The sequence below is a fragment of the Gadus morhua genome, chromosome 18 (assembly GCF_902167405.1).
Source record: "Gadus morhua chromosome 18, gadMor3.0, whole genome shotgun sequence".
Classification (NCBI taxonomy): domain Eukaryota; kingdom Metazoa; phylum Chordata; class Actinopteri; order Gadiformes; family Gadidae; genus Gadus; species Gadus morhua.
In genome coordinates, this window is record NC_044065.1 from 8,193,414 (window position 1) to 8,215,155 (window position 21,742).

The 21,742-nt window shown below is 49.7% G+C and overlaps 1 protein-coding gene across 2 annotated transcripts in view; it reads right to left on the reverse strand.

The window, feature by feature from the left end:
- Positions 1–21,742, reverse strand: part of LOC115531666 (myosin phosphatase Rho interacting protein) — a 38,710-nt gene that overhangs the window by 4,159 nt on the left and 12,809 nt on the right. For both annotated transcript variants that reach the window (XM_030341052.1, XM_030341053.1), the window contains exons 4-19: positions 20,483–20,634; positions 19,895–19,979; positions 19,269–19,443; positions 18,374–18,815; positions 16,486–16,618; positions 14,736–14,822; positions 12,649–12,705; positions 12,039–12,107; positions 11,819–11,908; positions 11,617–11,726; positions 10,573–11,149; positions 9,836–9,973; positions 5,731–8,397; positions 2,274–2,421; positions 1,772–1,889; positions 218–377 (exon numbers count right to left, since the gene is read on the reverse strand). In XM_030341052.1, coding sequence (XP_030196912.1) covers positions 218–377; positions 1,772–1,889; positions 2,274–2,421; positions 5,731–8,397; positions 9,836–9,973; positions 10,573–11,149; positions 11,617–11,726; positions 11,819–11,908; positions 12,039–12,107; positions 12,649–12,705; positions 14,736–14,822; positions 16,486–16,618; positions 18,374–18,815; positions 19,269–19,443; positions 19,895–19,979; positions 20,483–20,634 — 5,208 coding nt within the window. The remainder of the gene's footprint in view (positions 1–217; positions 378–1,771; positions 1,890–2,273; positions 2,422–5,730; positions 8,398–9,835; positions 9,974–10,572; positions 11,150–11,616; positions 11,727–11,818; positions 11,909–12,038; positions 12,108–12,648; positions 12,706–14,735; positions 14,823–16,485; positions 16,619–18,373; positions 18,816–19,268; positions 19,444–19,894; positions 19,980–20,482; positions 20,635–21,742) is intronic.

Genomic DNA, 21,742 nt, shown 5'->3' on the forward strand with positions numbered 1-21,742 from the left:
CTCGTTGGGAGCAGTGAGGGTGAGGTGTCTTTCTCAGGGACACCCGGACACTCAGCGAGGAGCCGGCGATCGAACTAGCAACCTTCCGGTTACCAGCCAAACCCGCTCTTCCTCCTGAGTCACGTGCCGCCCAGTGTTACATTAGCAGATGGAAATCTAGGGAGATATGTGGGGGGCCTTCCGTTCCGCCTGGTCCCTGGAGGTGGCGTGCTCCTACCTGGTTATGAGCGTTGAGCTCCTGGTTCTCCCTCTGACACTGCCGGAGGGCCTGCCTCTCGGCCTCCAGCGCCTGGGCCAGGTGGGCGTTCTCCAGGCACTTCTGGGAGTACTGCTCCGACAGCACCTCGATCTCCCGCTGGAAGGAGCACAGCTCCTCCCTGCAACAAACGCACGCAAAGTGTACACCATGAGTGGATCAACAAACCGTTTAGTCCGGTACACGGCTCGGGACATGGGTTCCCTCTCGGCCCTCTAATTGGTCCCGTGTTTGACGTGCGTTTACTGCATCAACGCATCGCGTCTGCTCTGTGTTCTTCCGACGTGTCCAAACAGATCAACGTTGTTTATAAAGACTAGCTCATTACCCAGGGTACCACACACACACACACACACACACACACACACACACACACACACACACACACACACACACACACACACACACACACACACACACACACACACACACACACACACACACTTCATTCAGGATTAGCCAGCTAGCCAGCAGTTTCTGACAAATGACTGTTGTGCTGCACGGATATGGATTTGTGTTTAAAATTGTTTATTGCCAGCGTCAAGCCATTTCAACACAGATGATCCATTTTACCCGCAAGGGGAGGAAAAACTGCTGACTTCAGCTGCAGCTGTGACAGCCAAAGCTACCTGATCTCAGTCTCTGCGAGACGACTTGTATATGTATAAGCTTGAGCGTTGCTTTATCTCCCACCCTACGCACATTAGTATCAAGTGTTAATGCACCATGCCTCAACACCTGCAGCTGCAGCCTGCCGGGGCCAACGATGTGTTATAGCATGCAGAAGGAGGCAGCTGATAGTCCACACCTTGTCCCTGCCCACATGTTCCAACCGGCAGCAGAGAATCTAAAGATCTTAATGTCATAAACGTTTATGCCCAATAAATAACGTCGGTCATTTTAGTGTCAAGCACAGAGACACAGCAGGAATATCAGGCTCGCTCCATTATGAATCACATCGACAGAATTAATGCTTTAATTTAACTATTGTGTCTATCGTGGATGATGAAGTGTTCCCCCCGCTGAATAATTAAAGGGGGGATACTAGGTTCAACGTGACTCATTTGTTGGACAATGTCTGACTATTAAGTCAAGTTTTTTCAAATGATTGTTTGCAAGAAAATAAGGGGATAGCAACGCAGTAGCTTGTAGTCACCCAATACAAATGTTAAAGGTGACATATTATACCACCAGGTGTGAGTGTGATTAACCGTTACGTTTTTTTAAATCTGCTTCTCCTGACATCACAAGTGACGTGACCACTTTGTAATATGATGGGTGGATGAGCACACTCATAACATGTCGCCTTCAATGCCAGATTAGACAAAAACACAGTCTAGAAGTATCCTGATTCAATACACCAGGTCTGATAGGATCCCGAGAAGACTGAGCCAAAGTCTCAAATGAAATCAGCAAAAACAGAAGCTCCGCACTGCGGAGCTTCAGTGTGGTGTGAATGCACACTTTGACCAGAGCTAGTGGTGGTTGCAGAGCGTTCAGCGAGGCGGATCTTACTCATGTTGTCTATGGATCTCGTCCAGGTCTGCGTTCTCTGCGTGGTTGTTGGTCTTGCGGGCCTTCTCCAGCTCCTTCTCCAGCTCCGAGCGATGGGCATTCCTCATGGCTTCTATTGCTGTTGGGACAGGAAGAAAGAAGGTTTCTAGCATATTGTTTTATGAATGAATATATTCAATTCCGAAGGAAAGTTAAGAATGAAACAACTGCACGTTATGTATGGTTTCAATATAGCAAGTGTACATTCTTATTTTTCCAGACGAAAGAGGGCCAAACTTTTCCCTAAGACTCCCTTATTCTTCTTAAGGATATCTGGGCAAATAAACAGACGCATGGGCCCAGTCAGGAGGAGGAAAGGATTACATCGTCGCATCAATCTAGCTGACCTTAACCCAAGTGGCCCTCAGGATGATTAACGAAAGACCTGAACCCGTCGCGATTTGACCCCTGACCCCTGACCGCCCCCCCCCCCCCCCCCCGACTCCTCTGTGTGGCTCCTGACCGGCGATGGTGGCGGCTGTCTCCTCGGCCAGCAGGCGGTCCTTCTCCTCCTGGAGGTTCTCCAGCTCCCTCTGGTGCTTCCGCTGCAGCTCGTCCACCACCCGCTGGTGGGAGTCCTCCATGGCGGCGAAGCCCCGCTCGCACGTGGCCTACGACACACACACACACACACACACACACACACACACAGAGGGGGGAGAGAGGGAGGGAGGGAGGGAGGGAAGAGCCACACAGGGGGTCTACCGTTAGTGAGAGTTCACCACCATAAGGTCGCTCGCCCAAGCGGGGGTCAGAGAGGTTCCCATAGGCGGGAGAGCCTCCTCGCCGGTGGGAGGAGCCAGCGCTGGTGGGAGGAGCCGGTGCCGGTGGGAGTAGCCGGCGCCGGTGGGAGGAGCCGGCGCCGCCCATCCACTGGCGTTGGGAACGACTGCTACAGCTGCGTAGCCTCGGGCGTTCGAGAGCCTGCGAGTGCAGAAGTTAGGATTTTTTACGAGAGGTACGAGACACGTCGAGAGGAATGCTCGGGCGGTGGGAGATGGTGGCTGTACGCTGACGACTACCGACTTAAAGCGCACTGCTGCTCGGCTAAACGGCTCTGGCAGTTGTTAGAAAATGCTCGTAGTAAACAGAAGCCTGTGTGTCGGTTGACTGCATTCTACAGCTATCCTGTCTTGTTAAGTTGCCTAGAGGCCTGAAAAGGGATGAATACCATCATAGGGTTGGCTAGGGGTCTGGGAGGTGTACAGTGGCCTCCTGCATTCATACGCCTTTTTGCAACCGAAGACATTTCTGGCAAGTCTGTCCATGTCTGAGACGTAGACGCTTGTCTGGAGAGCATCTCAGAGGAAAGACATCTAATTACTTTGATCAACTCACTTTTAAAAAGGGCATGTATATGCTAGGGCTGTGTTCAAAAAATCGATCCGCGATCCGATATCGATTCTATCGATATCGATAGAATATCGAGTCTTGACCGAGAAAAGGCAGAAAACAACAACTCCCACCATGCACAGCTTCGCTGGCGGCCACTCCCGCTGATCATCTCCGCCTATCGGACACCTCCTTGTTTCATCTACTAATGGAACAAATCAGCGTGGAGCTTGACCCGACGTCACTGGCAGAGGGTAGTGACGCTTGCACAGAAGCATACGGCCGACATCTTTCTTTATTCTGGGTGGAAATAGTAACATAGTTACGCCATTAAATGCGTTTATGTAAACATTTTTAGCGAGAAATGTGCATTTTACTTTCATAATGTTCGCTCGTTGAATGTGAAGGATGTTTGGTTTGATAGTTATGACGAAGAGGGAACGCTCCATTCACTTGCATGGACAGCGTCTCTGGTTGCTAAGCAACCTCAACGTCTTGGCGGACTATCTGCTGATCAACACTACGAATGCTGGAAACACACTAGACACACCATGTGAAGTTATTTAACCCGATTATTGTTATTTATATCAGAGATTATTTAATCTAACCCGATCTAAACTCTATCATGCACCCAAACACGGCGGCGTTTGGGTTTCCTACCTCGCACTCCTAAATCCAGCGCAGCCACAGGCGCGTTGGCGCGTTGAACCATTTTTGTGACACACAATGATCAAGCGTCAATTTAGACACGTTACACGCGTTTGGTGTGGCCGTAGCATTATGCGGTTTCACCCAAAAAATCGGCTTCGTATGGCATTTCACAAGGTTCTGGTTGTCAAAGACTGGGTACAGGGGTTCCTGTAGTTTTCTAATATAGAGGGCCACTTAATTTTAATTAATTTATATTTTATTTGGTCATTGTTGTTTAGTTCTGGTCATTGTTTTAATTCTGCCATGGATATGTTACTTAAATTTCAAATAATACTTGGATTTTTGTCTAAAATAAATACTTGATTCTTGACTCTTCTCTCTCTGTGTCCCTCTTACGCGTACACAGATACAATCACAAACACATGGAGCTGTTTTGTCTATGGGACAGTATTTATTTCCATTATGTCTGTAAATAGATCGATATCGAATCGTGGATCGAATCGGATCGTGACCTTATGAAACGGAATCGGATCGATCCAGGAAATTCGGATCGATTCCCAGCCCTAGTATATGCTAGGCAAGTATACAACCTTATAGTTCTTCTGTTTTTCATGAAGGGGGGATTTGGTTGGTCTTTTTTCGGCCGGCTCAAACCCTGATCACTGAAACAGGCTGCTGTCCCCCGTGACCCACCGCTAATCTGCGTACTCATGTAATGGTGATCCATAGCACTGCCTAGTCTCACTTTCCCTCTCCGGCCCCCCTCGGCTTCCTACAAAACAGCCATGAGGAGCATAATAGAGGTTTCCAGTCTATTCTCCCAGGGAGCAAAGTCTGAGCAGCTAAAAGAGCTGTCTGGACCCAACCGGGAGAGACCATGTTTGCCAGATTTCCCCCCCCCCACCTCGCCCGCTGGGCCACTTTCAGCCACAGCCTTGCGGTGAGCAGCACCTGCACACTGCTTGGATGCATGTCAGGTCCTGGTGTCTGTACGTGTCTGGGAGTTAATGAGCTAATTTCCTGTTAAAACTCGAATGGAGCCACTGGAACTCGCAAATCAGACATTCCAGACTAATTAGGCAGCTTATAGGGAATGATGGGAGCTAATTAAATGCGTTGGTTAAGTAGTTTAGCTTAAAGTCGGTACGTTAAACACGCGTTGCAGACCGTGCTATAACCTTTAACAGCTACCAATGGAAAGTAGCCCATAAAAAAATGGCTTACTTCGCATTAGCGCATAATTAAGCATGACTTTCAATTAAAATATAACGAAACTTAGCAAAACTTGCATGACTGACCAAATGCAAGGATAGAATATTGTAGAAAGAAAACTAGATATTGGTTAGTGGAAGAAGTTAAAGAAAAATAAGGCCCCGTCATAAAGACTCAAAAAGCAATCAGTATTCAATATTAATAACAATGTGGGTGCATGTAAGTTTGTTTCGAAAGGTCGAACCCTTTGCCTTCAGCCATTCATCACTAGAGTTGTGCGAAAAGGGTTAGGTTTGAGAAGCACATCCAGCTACAAACAGAGGAACTAATTTAATTACGGTGCAGGCACAGATCTCCTCGTTAACCCATCACAGAGCCTAATGCAATGTCCTTCTTTTACTTAACCATGTTGTGACCACCGATTCTGCACTGGGCCGCAGGGAATCCTGGACAAAATGGTTTCCTCGCAACAAAACTACGACGGCGTCGAACACATGCACTGAAGTACGGGGATTAGCCGGCATGCAACACAAGACGGAAATTGTTTCTCAAAACACAAGAGCAGGGCAGTCGGGTTAGGTTAGGAGGCCAAGAAAACGGTAAGGGAAGGGGGGGTTTGGGGGAATAGCTCTGGGGGGGAGGGGGGGGGGGGGGGGGGGGGGCGCCACAAGGGAACACAAGGCATCACGTAACGGACGACGGCGAGGACAAAGGGGCGCGTCCACCTTCAGGTGTTCCAGGTCTTTGTCGTATTTCCTCCGGAGGGCCGACGCATCGCCCTGCTGCTCGCGTCGCCTCATCTCCCCGGTCATGGCGGTCACTTGCGTCACCAGCTCTTGGATGCGCTCCTTGAGGTTCAGTGTCTGGGGGAGGGCCTGGCCCGACGGCGACGGTGTCGGCGTCGGCTCTCCGGAGCCGCCGGCCGCCCCCGGCACCGGGCTGAGCGGGGTCACCACGCAGCTCAGCTCCTCCATCTCCCCCTGGAACCGCTCCAGCAGGGCGCTCCTCTCGGCGTCGTGCTTCTTCTTCATGTTCGCCATGCACTCGGTCAGGGAGTCGATCTCCTGGACGTTCTCCTCGGAGAGGAGGCGAAGCGCCTCGCTGGCTTTGACCACTTCCTTTCTCAGCGCTTCGGCTTCCTGCTCGTAAACGTCTTTGACCTCCCGCAGCTCCTTCCTGTGCCTGGCGATCGTGTCCTGGAGCTCGGTGGTTTTGTCCAGCGAGGCGATCGGCTCTCCGTCGATCTGAATGTGAGCGGGAGGCCCACCGGCGGTCATTGAAATCGCTTCGGACAGGTGACTCTGAAGGTCGGTCAGCTTGGAACTCAGATCCCGGTTGATGTCTCTCAGTTTAGGACAATTACAGCAGCCTACGCTACCGGTTCGCAGCTCGGCCTGCTTGTGCATTAGCTCCCTCTCATTTTCTAGTTTAATCCTAATGGTGACGTACAACATGTAAGCATCTTTAAGGGCGTCGAGAAGGTACTCTGATGGAGGCTTCTGCTGGCCGTCCGAGTTGAAGGTCTTAAAAGCCAGCGAACGGAGCTGGTCATCTTTTGACAAATCTATGCTTGTGATCATTTGCTTCAAGAGATATGCCTTCTCTTCCAACGTTTGCCTTAATTCCTTCAAAATTAGAGCGTTTGTTTTCTCGTCAAGCCAGGTGAACATGGCCGAAAAGTCAGCCTCAGTCACGGGAATAACACTATTCCCGTCCTCATTTGCTGGTGGGCAAAGCCTACAAGTCAAAAACAGCAAGCTCTTCTCTGCCAACATACGTACTGCAACGTGCCTGCCAAAGTCTGGCGTTGTGCCTTTACCACTTTCTTTGATAGTCAGCAACTGAGTCCAGAACTCGGCCTCCAACACCAGCCTTTTCATGTGTTTCTGATTGACCGTGCTCGTCTCTTCTTGGGAAGAGCAAAGGGAGTCCGTGACAAGTAAAGTGCTTTTTAAATCACCGAACATTTTCTCAACTTTCACATCAACGTGTCCAAACATCTCCACGACCGCGCTGACGGCCTCGGATTTCATCCCAATATCGTTTACCACCTGCTTTAGAAGTCCTGCTTCAACAACTTGCGTTTCACATGTCTGAATTGCCTCTTTGCTTACATGCATTGTCGGTTCACCCCTACCTGCCTTCATCTCCACTCCTACCCTCTCTTGTAGCCTCCTTATCTCAGCTCCCGCTTCTGCCAGCTTTTGCATAACAATTCTCTCACTTTCCTCCTTTTGAATCATCAGCTCACTCTTCTGCGCCTCTAACTCGACGCACCGTCGCTCCGTCGACTTAACGGCCGCTTCCTTCTCGTACAGCTTTGCCTCCGAGGCCTCTAGCAGCTCTTTGAGTCGCTCCGTGTTCAACCGCATCTCGTCCTCGTCCTCGTCCTCCTGGAAGCCCAGCCCCTTCAGGGTGGCCTCCCTCAACTGCAGCCTCCTCTCCGTGTCCCTCAGGGTGTTCCCCAGCTCCTCTAGGGTCCCCAGGGCCTCGTGGAGCCTCAGGGCCCGCTCGTTCAGCTCCCGCTCGTAGTACTCCCGGTCGATGGCGCTCGCCTGGTTCTCCGCCAGCTCGGCCTTCACCCTGCCCAGCTCCTCCGTGACGAGGCGGTGCTGCTTGCTGCCCTGCAGCGCCAACAGCTCCGCCTTCAGCCTGTCTATCTCCCGGTCGGCCTCCGTCAGCTGGTTGACTATCTCCTGGTACCTCTGGTTCAGCGCCCCGTTCTCACCGGTGAGCAGCTCCACCCTCTGGGCCAGCATCCCTATAGCCACATCGTTGGTGGTTTCATTTGAGGGAATGGTTTCCGTTTTGAGCGAGGGCCCATAGGAGCTGCCGCCCGGGCCTTCGGACTTCTGCCTCTGAGCCTTCCCGACCATGTCCTCCATGGTCAGGAGACGGGATTCGTAGTCACGGATGCTCTCCCCTGCCCTCACGAGGCTTTTCCTAATGGTTTCATTCTCCACGTCTTGCTGATGTTTCCACCGCCCCAGCAGCTTCTGGTAATGACCCTGCTCACCTAGCACCTGACTACAGCTGTGGCATTGCAACAGTCTCAGCAGCCCCTGAAGACTCATGGGTGCACCGGTCATCAGATCCTCCAGCTCCTGAATACCGTCCGCGCTGTCCGACAGCAAGAAGCTAACGGTCTTCTGAACGGGTTCTGGGAGTGGACCTTCTAAGGGATCGTCAGGGGGGCAGGGGTCCGTGTGCGTGAGGTGGGAAAGTGAGAGGCCGAGCTGGGCTTGCATATTGCGCTTTTTCAGCTCCTGCAGCTGCAAAAGCTCCTTGGTTTCCTGGTACTTCTTTGTCAAGCTCTGCGCTTGAGAACTAACCAGCTCGGCCCTCTTCATCTGGGGTGCCAGATCAGCTTCCATACCCATAGGGTGCTCCAGCTTGGAAAAGGGGGACCAGACAGTAGGTTAACACACAGCAGGGGACACACACACACACGCACACACACACACACACACACACACACACACACACACACACACACACACACACACACACACACACACACACACACACACACACACACACACGCACACACGCACACACGCACACACGCACGCAGGCTTCCCAATTGTTTTTCTGTGAAATTGTTTTTCGCCAACAAATACAGCCCATCACCTCATCAACGATGTTGATTTTACAGGACATATCCCGAAAATAATGTGTCAATAATGTAAATCAATGTAATGATTGGAAAAGTCTGTTCCCATACTCCCAAAGGCCTGGATGTTGTAGGTTGTAAGTTGAAAGCATTAGGAAAGATGTAATTCCCAGGGTTAGTGAGTCACAAGAGAGCATGCAGGTCAATAGGTTATACATCATGGGGTGAGAAATGCAGTATTAGTTTCAGCTGAATGCTGTACTACGAGATCGGGGGCATACCAGTTCCTAAAACAAACACATTCTCTTCCCAGCGTTGCTCCAAACTCGCCTTGCATCAAAGCATCTATTCCTCGGCAGAGACGTTCCAACTGTACCAAGGATACTAAAGTGTGACGTTCAAAACAATGTTTAAACGTCAATGGGGATTCACAACAAATATAGGATGAAAAGTTTGCAGAGTAAACCAGATTTTGGCGTTGCAACTCCTGAGATCAACCGTGGTAATCTTATTAAATATTGAATCCTGTATAACTGCCGAAAGAGCAAAACTGTGACAGTTGCCACGAGATCAAACGCTTAGAAACACCCTAGCTAAGCTGTTAGGCGGCCGGTCGAAAAACATGGACGGTCTGGTGGTTAAGAGATGATGGAGATCTGGCTTCCATGCAGATAATTAGGAGACAAGGCAAGAGGTTATTCATCATACATGTTTGGTGGCAAATGTCTCAACAGCAGAAGCTAATTGAGACACTGAAGAGGAGGTAACACTGAAGAAGAGGACGCTTTTGGCTTCCATGGTCGACGGCGTATTAAACACGAATCTGCTGGCATGACATCCATCCATACTACTACAAGGTCCTACGGAGGAGGCAAGAGACACGCTAGTCTAGTGGGAAGCCAAAGCATCAAGATGTCAACGTTTACTTTCTCCACATGCAAAGAACTCATGCAAAGGGCCACAGCATGTCGTCGTCGTCGTGGCTCTCTAGCGCCGAGCTCAAGTTGGGTTCAACGGTTCCACAGTAAAAAAAACAAAAAAACATGCAAGAGCGGTTATGAAATGGAAGGAAAACATGGGGTGGAGTGGTGAAAATGAGTGTTCAGCGACCGGGACTCCCCGCATTAAGTGTGCCGTACTGTGACTGTGCGAGTGCAGTGCTGCTGAGGGCTGGGGGGGGCGTGGTGGTGGAGGAGGATCATATGCTGGTAACTCACCGGGGAGATGTAGCCGCTGCGGACGTCGTGCTCCCTCTCCAGGGCCGTTCGGAGCTGGACCTCCAGCTCCTGCTTGTGCTGGCTGGAGTCCACCAGCTGCTGGTGGCAACCCTCCAGCTGGGTCTTCAGGTCGTCCACCTGAGGCAGCGGGGGGCAATGGGTCAATGCGGGACCCACAGCACCAAACAAGCAGTGGGTTTGATTCCTCCCGAAAGATCGTTTGTTGGAGGCGTCGCACCACTCTGATATCGTTTCCAAAATGTAGCCCTACACTTGTAACACTGCTTATTTGATGAATATGACGCACTCTCATGATGCTTGGATGTACTGGGTTGCAGCTTCCTGGTTCAATGCACTTATTGTAAGTCGCTTTGGATGAAGGTGTCGGCTTAATATATGTTATGTAATGGTCCTCAAAACCTGCATTAGATACTTTATTTTGGAGCACTTGTTTTACGTTTGTAATGTGCAGAGCGTTAGAGAAAGATGATGCAGTCGTCTTGTGCTCCAACCCTTCTATGCTTTGCGTCAATGGAAAACTATGATTATCGCGCATCACTCCGTCTCTTGGGACTTTCGTTCCTCGTGAAGTCAAAACACTGCATACAATTTAAATAAGCGACATTTCTTCAAACGTTCTCCATAATTAATCTCTTTCAAGCCTTTGGGAATAAGGGATCCACCGTGTCATCCAACAAACGTTGTACAACGTGTGAGGACGTCTGCGGGGGCCTCACCCCTCTCTTGTAGCTCTCCAGCAGTCTCTCCAGCTCCGCCGTGTCCCGGGGCTGCAGCGCCACGGGTAGAGGCACCCTCTTCTCCTCCCGCAGCGGCGTCTGCTCCACCTGCTGCCAGTGCTGCTCGATCACCTCCTCCACCCTCTGCTTCCTCTCCGCCGGCGCGGCGGCGGCGGCCACCACCTCCGCGTGCACCGCCGCCCCCGCCCCGCCCTCACAGTCCATCCTCCCCCCCTCGCCCCCCGAGGGGGCGGCCTCCGGGGGGGCGGTGGCCGCGTCGTACCTCTTCCTCCTCTCCTCCCGCCGCCGGCTCCTCTCGACGTCGGCCATGTCCGCCGAGAGGCCCTCGGCCTCCTGGGCCCGCTGCTGGGCCAGAGCCTGGGCGATGGGTCGGAACTCGGCCCAGTCGAAGGTCTTGGAGCGGCCCTCCCGCCGGCGCTCCGCCGCCCGGCTCTTCTTGTGGCCCGGGGCGGCCTCGCGCTCCACGGACGAGGCCTCGGAGGAGGGCGAGTCCTGGGTCACGTCGGGGCGGACCAGGCCGTCCAGCGGGGTGAAGGCGCCGTGATCTTCTGTCGAGCTGATAAAATAAATACAATGATATAAAAATGATTAAAGGTGGATTTCTTCTTTCTACCCTTGAACTTCTCAATTAAGACCATTCACTCTAGTTTTAGTGATTCCTGAAGAAATAATAATAATTTAATTTGAAGGCGCATTTTTCAGCACTCAGGGCCTCGTACAGAGGTACACAAAAGTAATTTAAAAGAAACAATAAGAGAGAAAAATCAATGATAACAACAACTGACATAGTAATTTGCATCAGGTGGAATAGTCGGTTCCATCTGTCACGAGCATAAAAGTTAAAGCAATCTTTCCTCAATTGCTAATGGCGCATGGAATGATGAGTCTAATGTGTGAGTGACAGCGAGTTTGATATGATGGGTACAAAGAGAAAATTATGAAATCAACATAATTTAATGATATGTATACCATGATAGCATCCACTGTAGATCAAGCTGTTTGTGAGTGATGCGTGTGACTGACCTTGCTACGTCGGGGGCTGGGGAGGGACGGACGTTCTTCATGACGGCCTGTATCCAGTTCCTTCGGATCCCTGCGGTCATGGCGGACAGGGTGTGCACTCCCTCCAGGGTCTGGGGGGGGGGAGGGAAGAGCACAAACAGGTTGGCCACAACAAAACCCCAAAAGACAAGGTTTTACTTTCCACAGCCAAAAGGTATCTTACGTGTATTTGAAAACCATAGTTTCGTTGAGCCTGGTATTCGGTGACGTTGTAGCAGGTAGCCAGCTCGATCTCCCCATCCAGGTCTGAAGCCTGTGGGAGGACAACGGAGTCAGTTTAAAGTGCTTCACGTCGCCCATGTCTGAAGTCTGTGGTAGTCCACCTAAAGTGGGTCACGTTGAAAGAAACGCAGCCGATTTGAGATCAGCAATGAGTTTCTCACCTCTTCAGCGATCGAGTCCTTGTAGTAGCGCAGGCTGTGGTCTGTCAACACGAACCAATATTTCTGGCACTGGAAAAAGGGAAGCAAGTCAACCAGAGTTCAAAGTCAGAGCTCTGTAAAATCAGGCTGTCAATTTAACCATTGCAGTGTCTGCAGCATGGGACAACTCATAAAGAAATGTGTAAAGATGATCCAGGCCACAACCATATATTTCCAAGTCATTGATACAGGACTGCTTGGGCCACAGGTTGTAACAGACATTCTTCAGGCCTGCGGCTCAGACTCAACGCTTGAGCTCCTCTTAAGGAGGTCTTAAGGTCTGAACCGTTTGGAGCGTTCCCACGACGTGAGCAAAAAACATCACTTGAAAAAGTAAATATGTTGACCGTGTTTATTTCCCCTCAGCCTCCATCTGGGGATGTTTTCCCTCAGAATATTGACTACGCCCAACAAAAGTCAGACATTCTTATCATTGGACCTTTTAATTTTCAACAGAACTTTGAACTTAAGCATTAAAAAGGATATAATAGATTGGATTATATTGACAATGCCTCTCATATTGGGGGTAGGGCCCTTTAACACGGCACGCGTGTCCTGGTCGTTGAAGTACCTGGCCGGGCTCCTCCAGCTTCACCATCCAGCCCTTCTTGAAGTTCAGCAGATCCGGCTGGAGGGGAAAGAGAACAGAGGGAGGCGTGTTCACAATGAGTGTGACCAAAGGAATCTGGATGCAAAATTGTGCCATGCAGATAAGATATGCAAAAAGGCACACAGTGTTGACTTTGGAAGCATGGGCAAATAAACACCAACTCACACTCGTCGTTATCAAAGGGATTCCTACCGTGGCATTTTAATACAGCAATAAGAAGCGGGCAGAGTGCAAATAGCCTTATAAACAGCGCAGATTGCAGTGCGGCTTTAGCAGTAAATATGTTAACGTTACCACACGTAAACGTGACACATCGCTACTCAACACCTCAGCCCATGTGTAGGGAAACCTCATGCACACCTAGCTGCGGTTAGAAGTTGACCGCACCAATGGGTTAGGAGTTTCATTCAGCGTGAGGACTGGGACGACTTCTGATTGCATTGCTGTTGTTTTTTTCTGCACCGCTCTAGCTGTGATTGCACAATCAAGTGCAGTAATTGTATTGTAGAAGCCTGCTGTGACCCCACACAATGGATGAAAACACACTGACACACACACACACAAACGTGAAATGTGTCTGGAGAAAGCAGCGGTAAGTTGTGAGGTGCATGGCCAACCACCCACACTCCCTGCCACCGCCAACAGCGGTCCATGATGGAACACCACACGCAATACACACCGCAGAGGCTGGATGCAATAAGCCCACACACACACACACACACACACACACACACACACACACACACACACACACACACACACACACACACACACACACACACACACACACACACACACACACACACACACACACACACACACACACACACTAAACGTAGCAGGGAGGTAACCTGAACAGAGGCGGGAGAAGGGAGGGCAGGACTGGCCCGGAAGATGGGAGGAATGGCCTAAGACATCCGCACACTTTCACAAGCACACCCGGCAAGGGAAGAAGAATTAGACCCTACAGGATTCTTTGAGACTTTAAAGTAACACACAAGTTAAACAAGAACCCGATTATTGCCTAAACATGGCCACATGATGATGAATCAAAACATTTTGGCATTGGTGATGAACAGGCCTTCGGAAATGCACACCAGGGACAAACAACGACAGGGTAGCTCGGACGCACAGACAGTGTCGCAGCCTGCGTCACGTGATATTTATTGGGCCATTCTCACTTTAGAAAAGAGAAACAAACCGGAACAGGCATTATATGATTATGCCAGGAACCAGACTGTATCCGTAGCCTTATAAGAATGTGGCTGGTCTGCCCCTTGGCACTACAACGACGGGGAAACAATTCCCCACACTTTTAGGCAAAGCAACCCCTGAAGGTTATCGGGGCCTGCTGAGCTGCTCTTGAAGTCTGGCCGCCTAATTCTGTTACCCAACCTCTGCAGCGCTGGCACTGTCCCAGGCCTCCTTACCTGCTAGTCTCAGCATTAGCACAGAGAGCCCATTGTCTGAGGAGAATAACAACACTACATGCACACCAGCGTATACAAATCACATAATGCTATCATACCAGGGTAGAGCTCGCGCAGTATGTATCAATATATCCTGAAACTGAGCCTGCAATGTTTTGAGCACCCATTATTGATCATGGGCTCTAATACTGACAATCAAATGATGATCTTTCTGTCATAACCGAAGCAGGAAAAGGGAACCAAAGAATGGAAGAGAACTGAACATGAAAAAAAGCACCACGTCCATGATCTCCGTGGCATAACCTTAACAAAACCCGAAGACACTTCTGACACTTCCGTTACTGGGGAGGATGCAAGAAAAATTGTCTTTGACATTTTCGTTTTCTCATGTTTGTAATTTACCGTCACCGGTATCAAACAGCTAAACAGATAGAACTCAGACCCCTCAACTCACCATGAATGAGCAAAATAGACAATTGTCCTCATTACCGGTGTACGCCCAATCTAAGCCCCGGGGAATCAGGAAATCCACTGTATACACTGAGATAGTCCCCGGTACGAGCCAGAGGACCCTGTGAGAGCGAGGAACAGGTTCACAGAGGTCAGGAGGTCACTCACCGTCATGACCGACTCTGTCGTTCTGCGATCCAGGGACTTGGCTCTCCTCAGAGGGGGCCGCGTGGAGGGGAAGTCCGGGTCCTGGTCCTGCATCGCACATCAAACACAGTAATGATAAACCTTCATCAATTCATTCTCCACATTTATCCCATCGGCAGCGCGGGCTGCCACCCCGAACACATGTCCTCGTGAACCCTCAGACCTGCGGTACATTCCAAACAAACCCCACACAGAAAGGAGTGAGAAGACCTGGAACACACAACCTCCACCCTCTGATGGCAGGGGTCCACCTCGTACCCAGGAGGACCCCCATTACAGTGGAGGTAAGGAAACTGCTGCGCGGGTGGAGGATAAACCAAGAGACACATGCCAAGATGGAGCCATGACGGACGCCCCTACGCGTCTCTGAGGTGCTGCTCAGAGCCAAATGAACACAGGGTTTTATGTTTGAGGTTATACAGGGGTGATATCGTGCATGGGGACTGGTAAATGTCAGCACTACACCATCTCTGTGGGAGGGTGCAGTGTGGCAGTGAACCATGGAGAGGGAAAACAAACAGAACATGCTGACAAAACATTGCCGCCGGCTTTCTCAGTTTCACCTGCGAGGAGGGATGTCGAGAGCAATATCCAGCCTGGAAAAATTCCAGCATTCGTGTTTGTGTAGACCGGGCATGAAAACTAGTGTGGCCAGATATTCAGCATTCAACTGTGGCACTTTATTGTGTGGAGCGAGGAGACGCACAATAAAAAGTGCCAAGAAAGATAAATCAATGCCACGGTGCGCAATTCAACACCACATTAGCCTAATGTGGAACTGAACAATTATTACGTTATGTTGTCAAAAGGATCACAAGTTTAGCCAATACACTAAATTTGTTCTTCGAAATACATGCTAATCTGATTAGACCTCATGGTACATTTAGTCATTTCTCTTTTGTCATAAGGGACTAGGAAGCGAGGAAAAAGTTTGAAATCTCCAGCCTAGGATTTGTTTCAAACGGGAACATTGTGACACACAATCTATCCTCATCCTCCATCTGTTGCAGCTGAAAAGTGCCTACATATTTATATATTTTTCTAATTGTCATTTCCATCATTTTCTTTTCCCTGGAAGCCAAGAGACGGTGGGAAAAGGGAAGTGGAATCCCCAGGGGTTTACCACCACAGGATGGGACATAACTGAAAATGAATAGTAGCACGCAGCCATGACCTCTACGGCCTAACCCAAACATAACCAGAAGACACTGGGGAGGATGAAGGAAAACCCCCCAAATGAGGAATTACAGTAGTGGACTTAATGGTTATACACACAATGTTGCAGCATGGTCCTTCTGACATTTCAATACTCCCATTTCTTACTTTGATGAACACGAACGAACACACACACACACACACACACACACACACACACACACACACACACACACACACACACACACACACACACACACACACACACACACACACACACACACACACTCTTGTAGAATTTACATCTGCTTGTTACCGGAGGCTTCAGATTTACCTCTGTAAAGACGAGCAGGGCTGCACTCTCTCCCTATCCTGCCTCTCCATGTCTTTACTCAACCATAACTATTACTGAATTCTCATCAAGGCTAAACACCCCTTTAACCAAGAGGAACCTGATCATCACTCAATCATCCCTCAACGAGTCAAAACAGCTGGACAACCTGTCAGAACGACGAAGACAATTCTGTCAGCCAGGAGTAGAAACACAGCCACCCACCTGTCTGTGGAAGCGTCTGTTCTCGTGGCGGCCCTGCCTCGCCGCACTCCGCCCGACCTCCGTCTCCTCCACCTCCATCTTCTCTGCGTTCTCCAGCTCCAGGGCCTCCAGCTTCTCGATCACGCCAGAGCGACTGGATCACACACACAAAGAACACACACACACACACACACGCACACGGTTTGGCATTCGGGTTGCAACAGGAGTGTGACGAAACACAGAAAACGATCGCACCGCGAAAAGGTCAAAATTGGGGGGTCAGATATTCTTGACGATGCTTGATAAACTGTGGGAGGGTTACTGGAGGGGTCAGGGTGTGTGCACGCGTGTGCGTGCGCGCGTGTGCGTGCGTGTCAAATCACGGCACATAAAGAAACCCGCCGTGTTCTGGCTCACAGAAAAACAATGACATCACTTCCTGAGCATACAGCCGTGTGTTTAAAGTCAGAGGAAGGATGAAGAGCAGTGGAAAGTGTTGAAATCCCTCGAATTCCAGCTCGCGCTTACCGCTGCCCCCGCCGGGTGACACTGCTACAGGAACTGTCCTTAAAAGGTAACGAGCCAGAGTGGGAAGGGGACAGGTGGACAAGTGTGTGCGTGAGGGAGAAATATTGTGCCCGTGTCTGTGCATGTGCAGAAGGAATGTTGTGTATCCAACAGGATATTCCTTATCACTGAACAGGCCCGAAAAGGGCCAACTATTCCTTCACCGCATTTTTTTTTTTTTTTCCTTCATGGCAATTATTTTCCTTCACCTCAAATTTATTTCCATTTGCCACACACACACGCTTCAAGAGGAAAACGATGACCCCCTTGTTGGAAAATCTGCTTCCTTTAAGAGTGTGTGTGACCTTTGACCTTACATAGAATAGTGCCGGAGGGGATGATCGCCTAATGGGAAGAAGCTGGCCAGTGTGTTTATATCATGTGTTTACACAGTATTGTACTGTCCGTACAGTGAACTGTTTATAAAGGGCATGTATACAGTATCTATACAGTGTACCGGTAAGACAGTGTGTATAGATAATATTCATTCAGTGGTTTTATACAGTGTGTTTCTAGTTTGCATACTATCAATTGGAAAGCTAATAAAAATATGAAATGGGCAGGGAGGGGGAGCGTAGAGTTTACATTAGCACATCTCTTAAGAAGAGCTGGCGAGCTCAGGGGATGATTCAAAGCAGAGACTGACGTTTTCGCCTCAACCCGAGTCTCAGTTCTCGTAAACCACGTAAAACAAAAATCGCCTTCCATTCCCCGTGCTGAACGCACGCATCGCGAGGCGCCTGCCTGTTAATAGTTTGTGTGTATGTCTTTAAAAGGATAAGGTCGTATCAGTAGCTCACGCCGTCTGGTAGACTTAAGCCAGCGTTTCCGGGAGCAGGAAGTAACACTAACCTTGTTGACCGGGCCAAAGGGGCTTGGAGATTGACTCGTTTACCTGAGAGAAGCTCTGGTGTTTTTCAAATCTTGTGCAGTTTTTACTGGTTCCATAAAGCTTAATAATAAATACATAAAAAAAAAAAAAAAAGAAGACGACAGCACGGTTTCAAACCTTCTTAAGACATACAAAGGCGTCCCAACTATGAAATCCTACATACATAAAATAAATACATCATAACTTTTACAACATGTTGCAACATGTTTGCAGGTCAGTAGCTCCCCCTTGTACCGTTAGCTTGTTCCTTTAGCCCATCATTTTAAGTCGACGTTGCCATGGCCTGAAGCATTGCTGGGAGGGTGAGCAGCCAATCCCAAGGAGCTGCTCCACCCCCAGGACTCCACAATATACATTGAAAAACCGGCACTATATCGATATCGGTCATCATTTACCCCCCCCCCCCCCCCCCCCCCCCCCAAACCCCAGCCCCGGTCCGGCTCTACTGACCTCTCCGGGCTGAGGACCGACGGTCTCTGGTGGCGCTCGGGGCTCCTCACGCGGCTCCTCTTCTCCGCCTTGCGGGCCTCGGCCTCCAGGCGGCGGGCGCGGGGCGTGTCGTGGTGGAGGCCGGCGTGGGGGTAGGCGCCGCGCTGGGCGGCCGGGTGGCTGTCGTTGCTGGTGACGGTGCTGCCGCTGGCGTCCGAGTCCAGGGAGCTGAGGGAGCCGCTGATGTGCGAGCCGTTGGACAGCAGGGAGCTGCCCGAGGGGAAGGGGTCGCTGGCCACCGGGGACAGGCAGCGGGGCACCCCCCCCAGGCTGGAGCAGGAGCCCGTCGGGGAGAGCAGGTCCCCGCCCGGCCCCGCCGCCGCCGAGCACGTCTGCGGGGCGGCGGCGGCGGCGCGGTCCACCTCGTCGCCGTTCAGCGAGCCGGCGTCCGAGCTGACGTCTCCTAAGATCCAAGATGGCTTATTGTCAGATGCACAACAATTACAGAAGAGGTCGCCGGCAATGAGATTCTTGAGTGTCAGGCTCCTTCAACAGTTCAATATAGGAGAAAAAGTACAAGAGAAACACAAGTAAAGAGAGCATAGGCCTAAATAAACACAAATTAATAAATATACTACAATACTGGACATGAAAGAATTCGAATAGAATAAAAATATAATAACTAATGTATAAATAGACGCAGCATAAACAGGTGTGAAATGTAAACACAAGGGGATACGGCCACTTGTGATGTCAGAAGAGGCAGATTTTCCTAACGGCATGTATCGGCTAATCACACTCGCACCTGGTGGTAAAATGATAATAATGCTTTAAAGGTGACATTATTATTATCATAGAGTGTGTGGTTACTAGAAAAGTGTGGCAATAAAAAAAAACGGTGGTTTCCCCTCCAGACCTGCAGGGGACGGTAGGGCCCCCAGTGGTGAGAGGTCGGCAGCGGACCACACGGTGGCCCCTTCCACCTCTCTCTGGCTCAGCTCCTCCTGCCAGATGATGGAGCTGGAGTCGGGGCCCGGGTCCGCCTCGGGGATCCCGGAGCCCGTCACGGCCACCTTGGCTGGTCCCGGCTCCTGGGGAACAACATCAGCATTCCCGTTATTGTCGGGAATGTGCATGTGGGCCCTTTTTGCAAACAGTTTGAAACAGGCAGTCGGGAGAAGGTTGAGACAACTCCCAGCATCAAATAAATGTAGCCCGTAAAAGCGATGACAAAGATTTAGAACCCAGCTTATCAAGATCGCTTTAAACACAAAACCTCTTTCCTTCTCTCCCCTCCCTCCTTTTAACTATTCCTAGTCTTATATACCTAGTTCGGTTATTTAGCTACCCATTTTTATCTTTTTACTTAGACGTTATTTTAAATGATGGTTCAATGTGTTCACTCTGTTAAGCGACTGAGTATTTAGAAAAGCACTATATAAGCTGAATGTGTTATTATTATCAGCATCATTTTTTGAATCTTTCAACTTTTTCTGCCACCCTAGTCCACATCAGCAGTGTACGACCCATCGGCGTTCGTACCAGGGTGGTCGCGGGCTCAACTTTGCGCTTCTTCTTCTGGTTCTGCTTGTTGGTCTTTGGGTACACCACCAGCTGTTCACTCCACCTGTCATCAAGCACACCAAAGAGAAGCTCAAACACAGGACCAGGTTCCACTCCAAACTACACCAGTACATCAGTGTGTTTGGACCGGGACCCAGACTATGGCCCAATCCCGTTTCTACCCCTTACCCCTTCCCCCTCCCCCTTGTTTTGAAGGGGTAAGGGTGAGGGGTAAGGGGAAGGGGGAAGGGGTAAGGGGTAGAAATGGGATTGGGCCTCTGACTCAAGCAATGGTTGGGACTCTGATATCAGGACTCGTTTTTAAATGCAAAATGCGAGTTCATTGCCGTTTTTTGTAAATTTGTTCATTCATTTCACTTACACTCAATAACCCATATTAATTGGAAATTGTGACAGCCGTGTTATTTTTGTTAATGTAGACGTATATTGCAACTTGGATTCTGGTGACTTGACCTACATTTTGGTGACTCTCGGCTCGACCGTGAGAATTGGTGACACACACACACACACTAATAGAGAGGACTACCCCCCCCCCCCACCACATACCCATTGATGATCTCCTTGTTCTCCCCCCTGATGAAGTACTCCTGCTCGGGGGTGATGATGCACAGCGCGTTCTTCTGGCCCGTCTTGGGCTCGGCGTCGATCACGTCCGTGCACAGGTTCATGTTGACCGTCCCCTGGGGCAGGGTGCTGCGCTGGGGAGGGAGGAAGGGGGAACAACATCCTTCAGCATGGGGGGTGTGGTAGCCCCCGGGCACGCATTGCCGGCCGACATCGTGAGAACAGTTTCGAAATGAACCTTTGATGCATCTCTCCAAGATGTGCGGTTGCTCCTCTTCCCAAAACATCTGACTCATTGACAATGGCAACACGCCATTTAAATCCAAAGTGAATCAAAAGAGGCTTTGTGTGATGGCGGTCACAACATAAAACGTGCGTGTGTGGGTGTGTGGGGGGGGGGGTCATCTTGAGGGTCTTACAATATCTTCTGGACAAACGGTCTCATCGTGCCATTAACCGATTTCAGTCCACCGTTGCAACCTATTAAAGCTGACGCCGAGTTATATGTAGGCCAGCATGCTTTTATCTGGATTTTATGCAAATGTACATAACTAATTCTCCAAGGTAGTAGCAAAGATATTTGTTTTTTAATCGCTAAAGTTTCTTAACTGAATAATCACAATCGTGTTTATAGTAGTGGTGACACAATACTGGATTTTCTTACTTCGATACACTACCTTAAAAATATCAATATTCTATACCACTTTCGATACTACATTTCTTTTTTTCAGAAATGAACGTTCCCAGGGGTAAATAGCCTATCTCCGCAACTGCAAGGGCTATAATATGTCATCTTGGTGCCAAAAGAAAGATTGTGGTGCAAGTGAAATATTCAATGTGGATACTACTTGATAAGAGTAAATAAAGCTGGAACACAGCATAGGTGGAAGATTACATTTCTGCCTGAAATAATAATCAGTTGGCCACTATCAGTTGTAAGCCCCGTCTTACTAGACACAAACAGGTCGATATCTTACAATTTTGACACTTGTCCCCTATATTTAAAGTTCAGGGCAAATATAAATCGAATGACACCAAGCCAAACACCTGCAAATACACATATGGTCACTAGATAACGCTGAAGAACATGTGTTCTGATTGACGGCAATTTAACTTTTTCCTCAGAAACCTTCTCTTAAGTCATTGATTGTAAACACCATGTTTAGTTGCAAAATTTAGCCCAGACATGGGATTAGCTGTTTATGGTGGTTTTTATGCAATCAAACTCAACTTTGTGGAGAA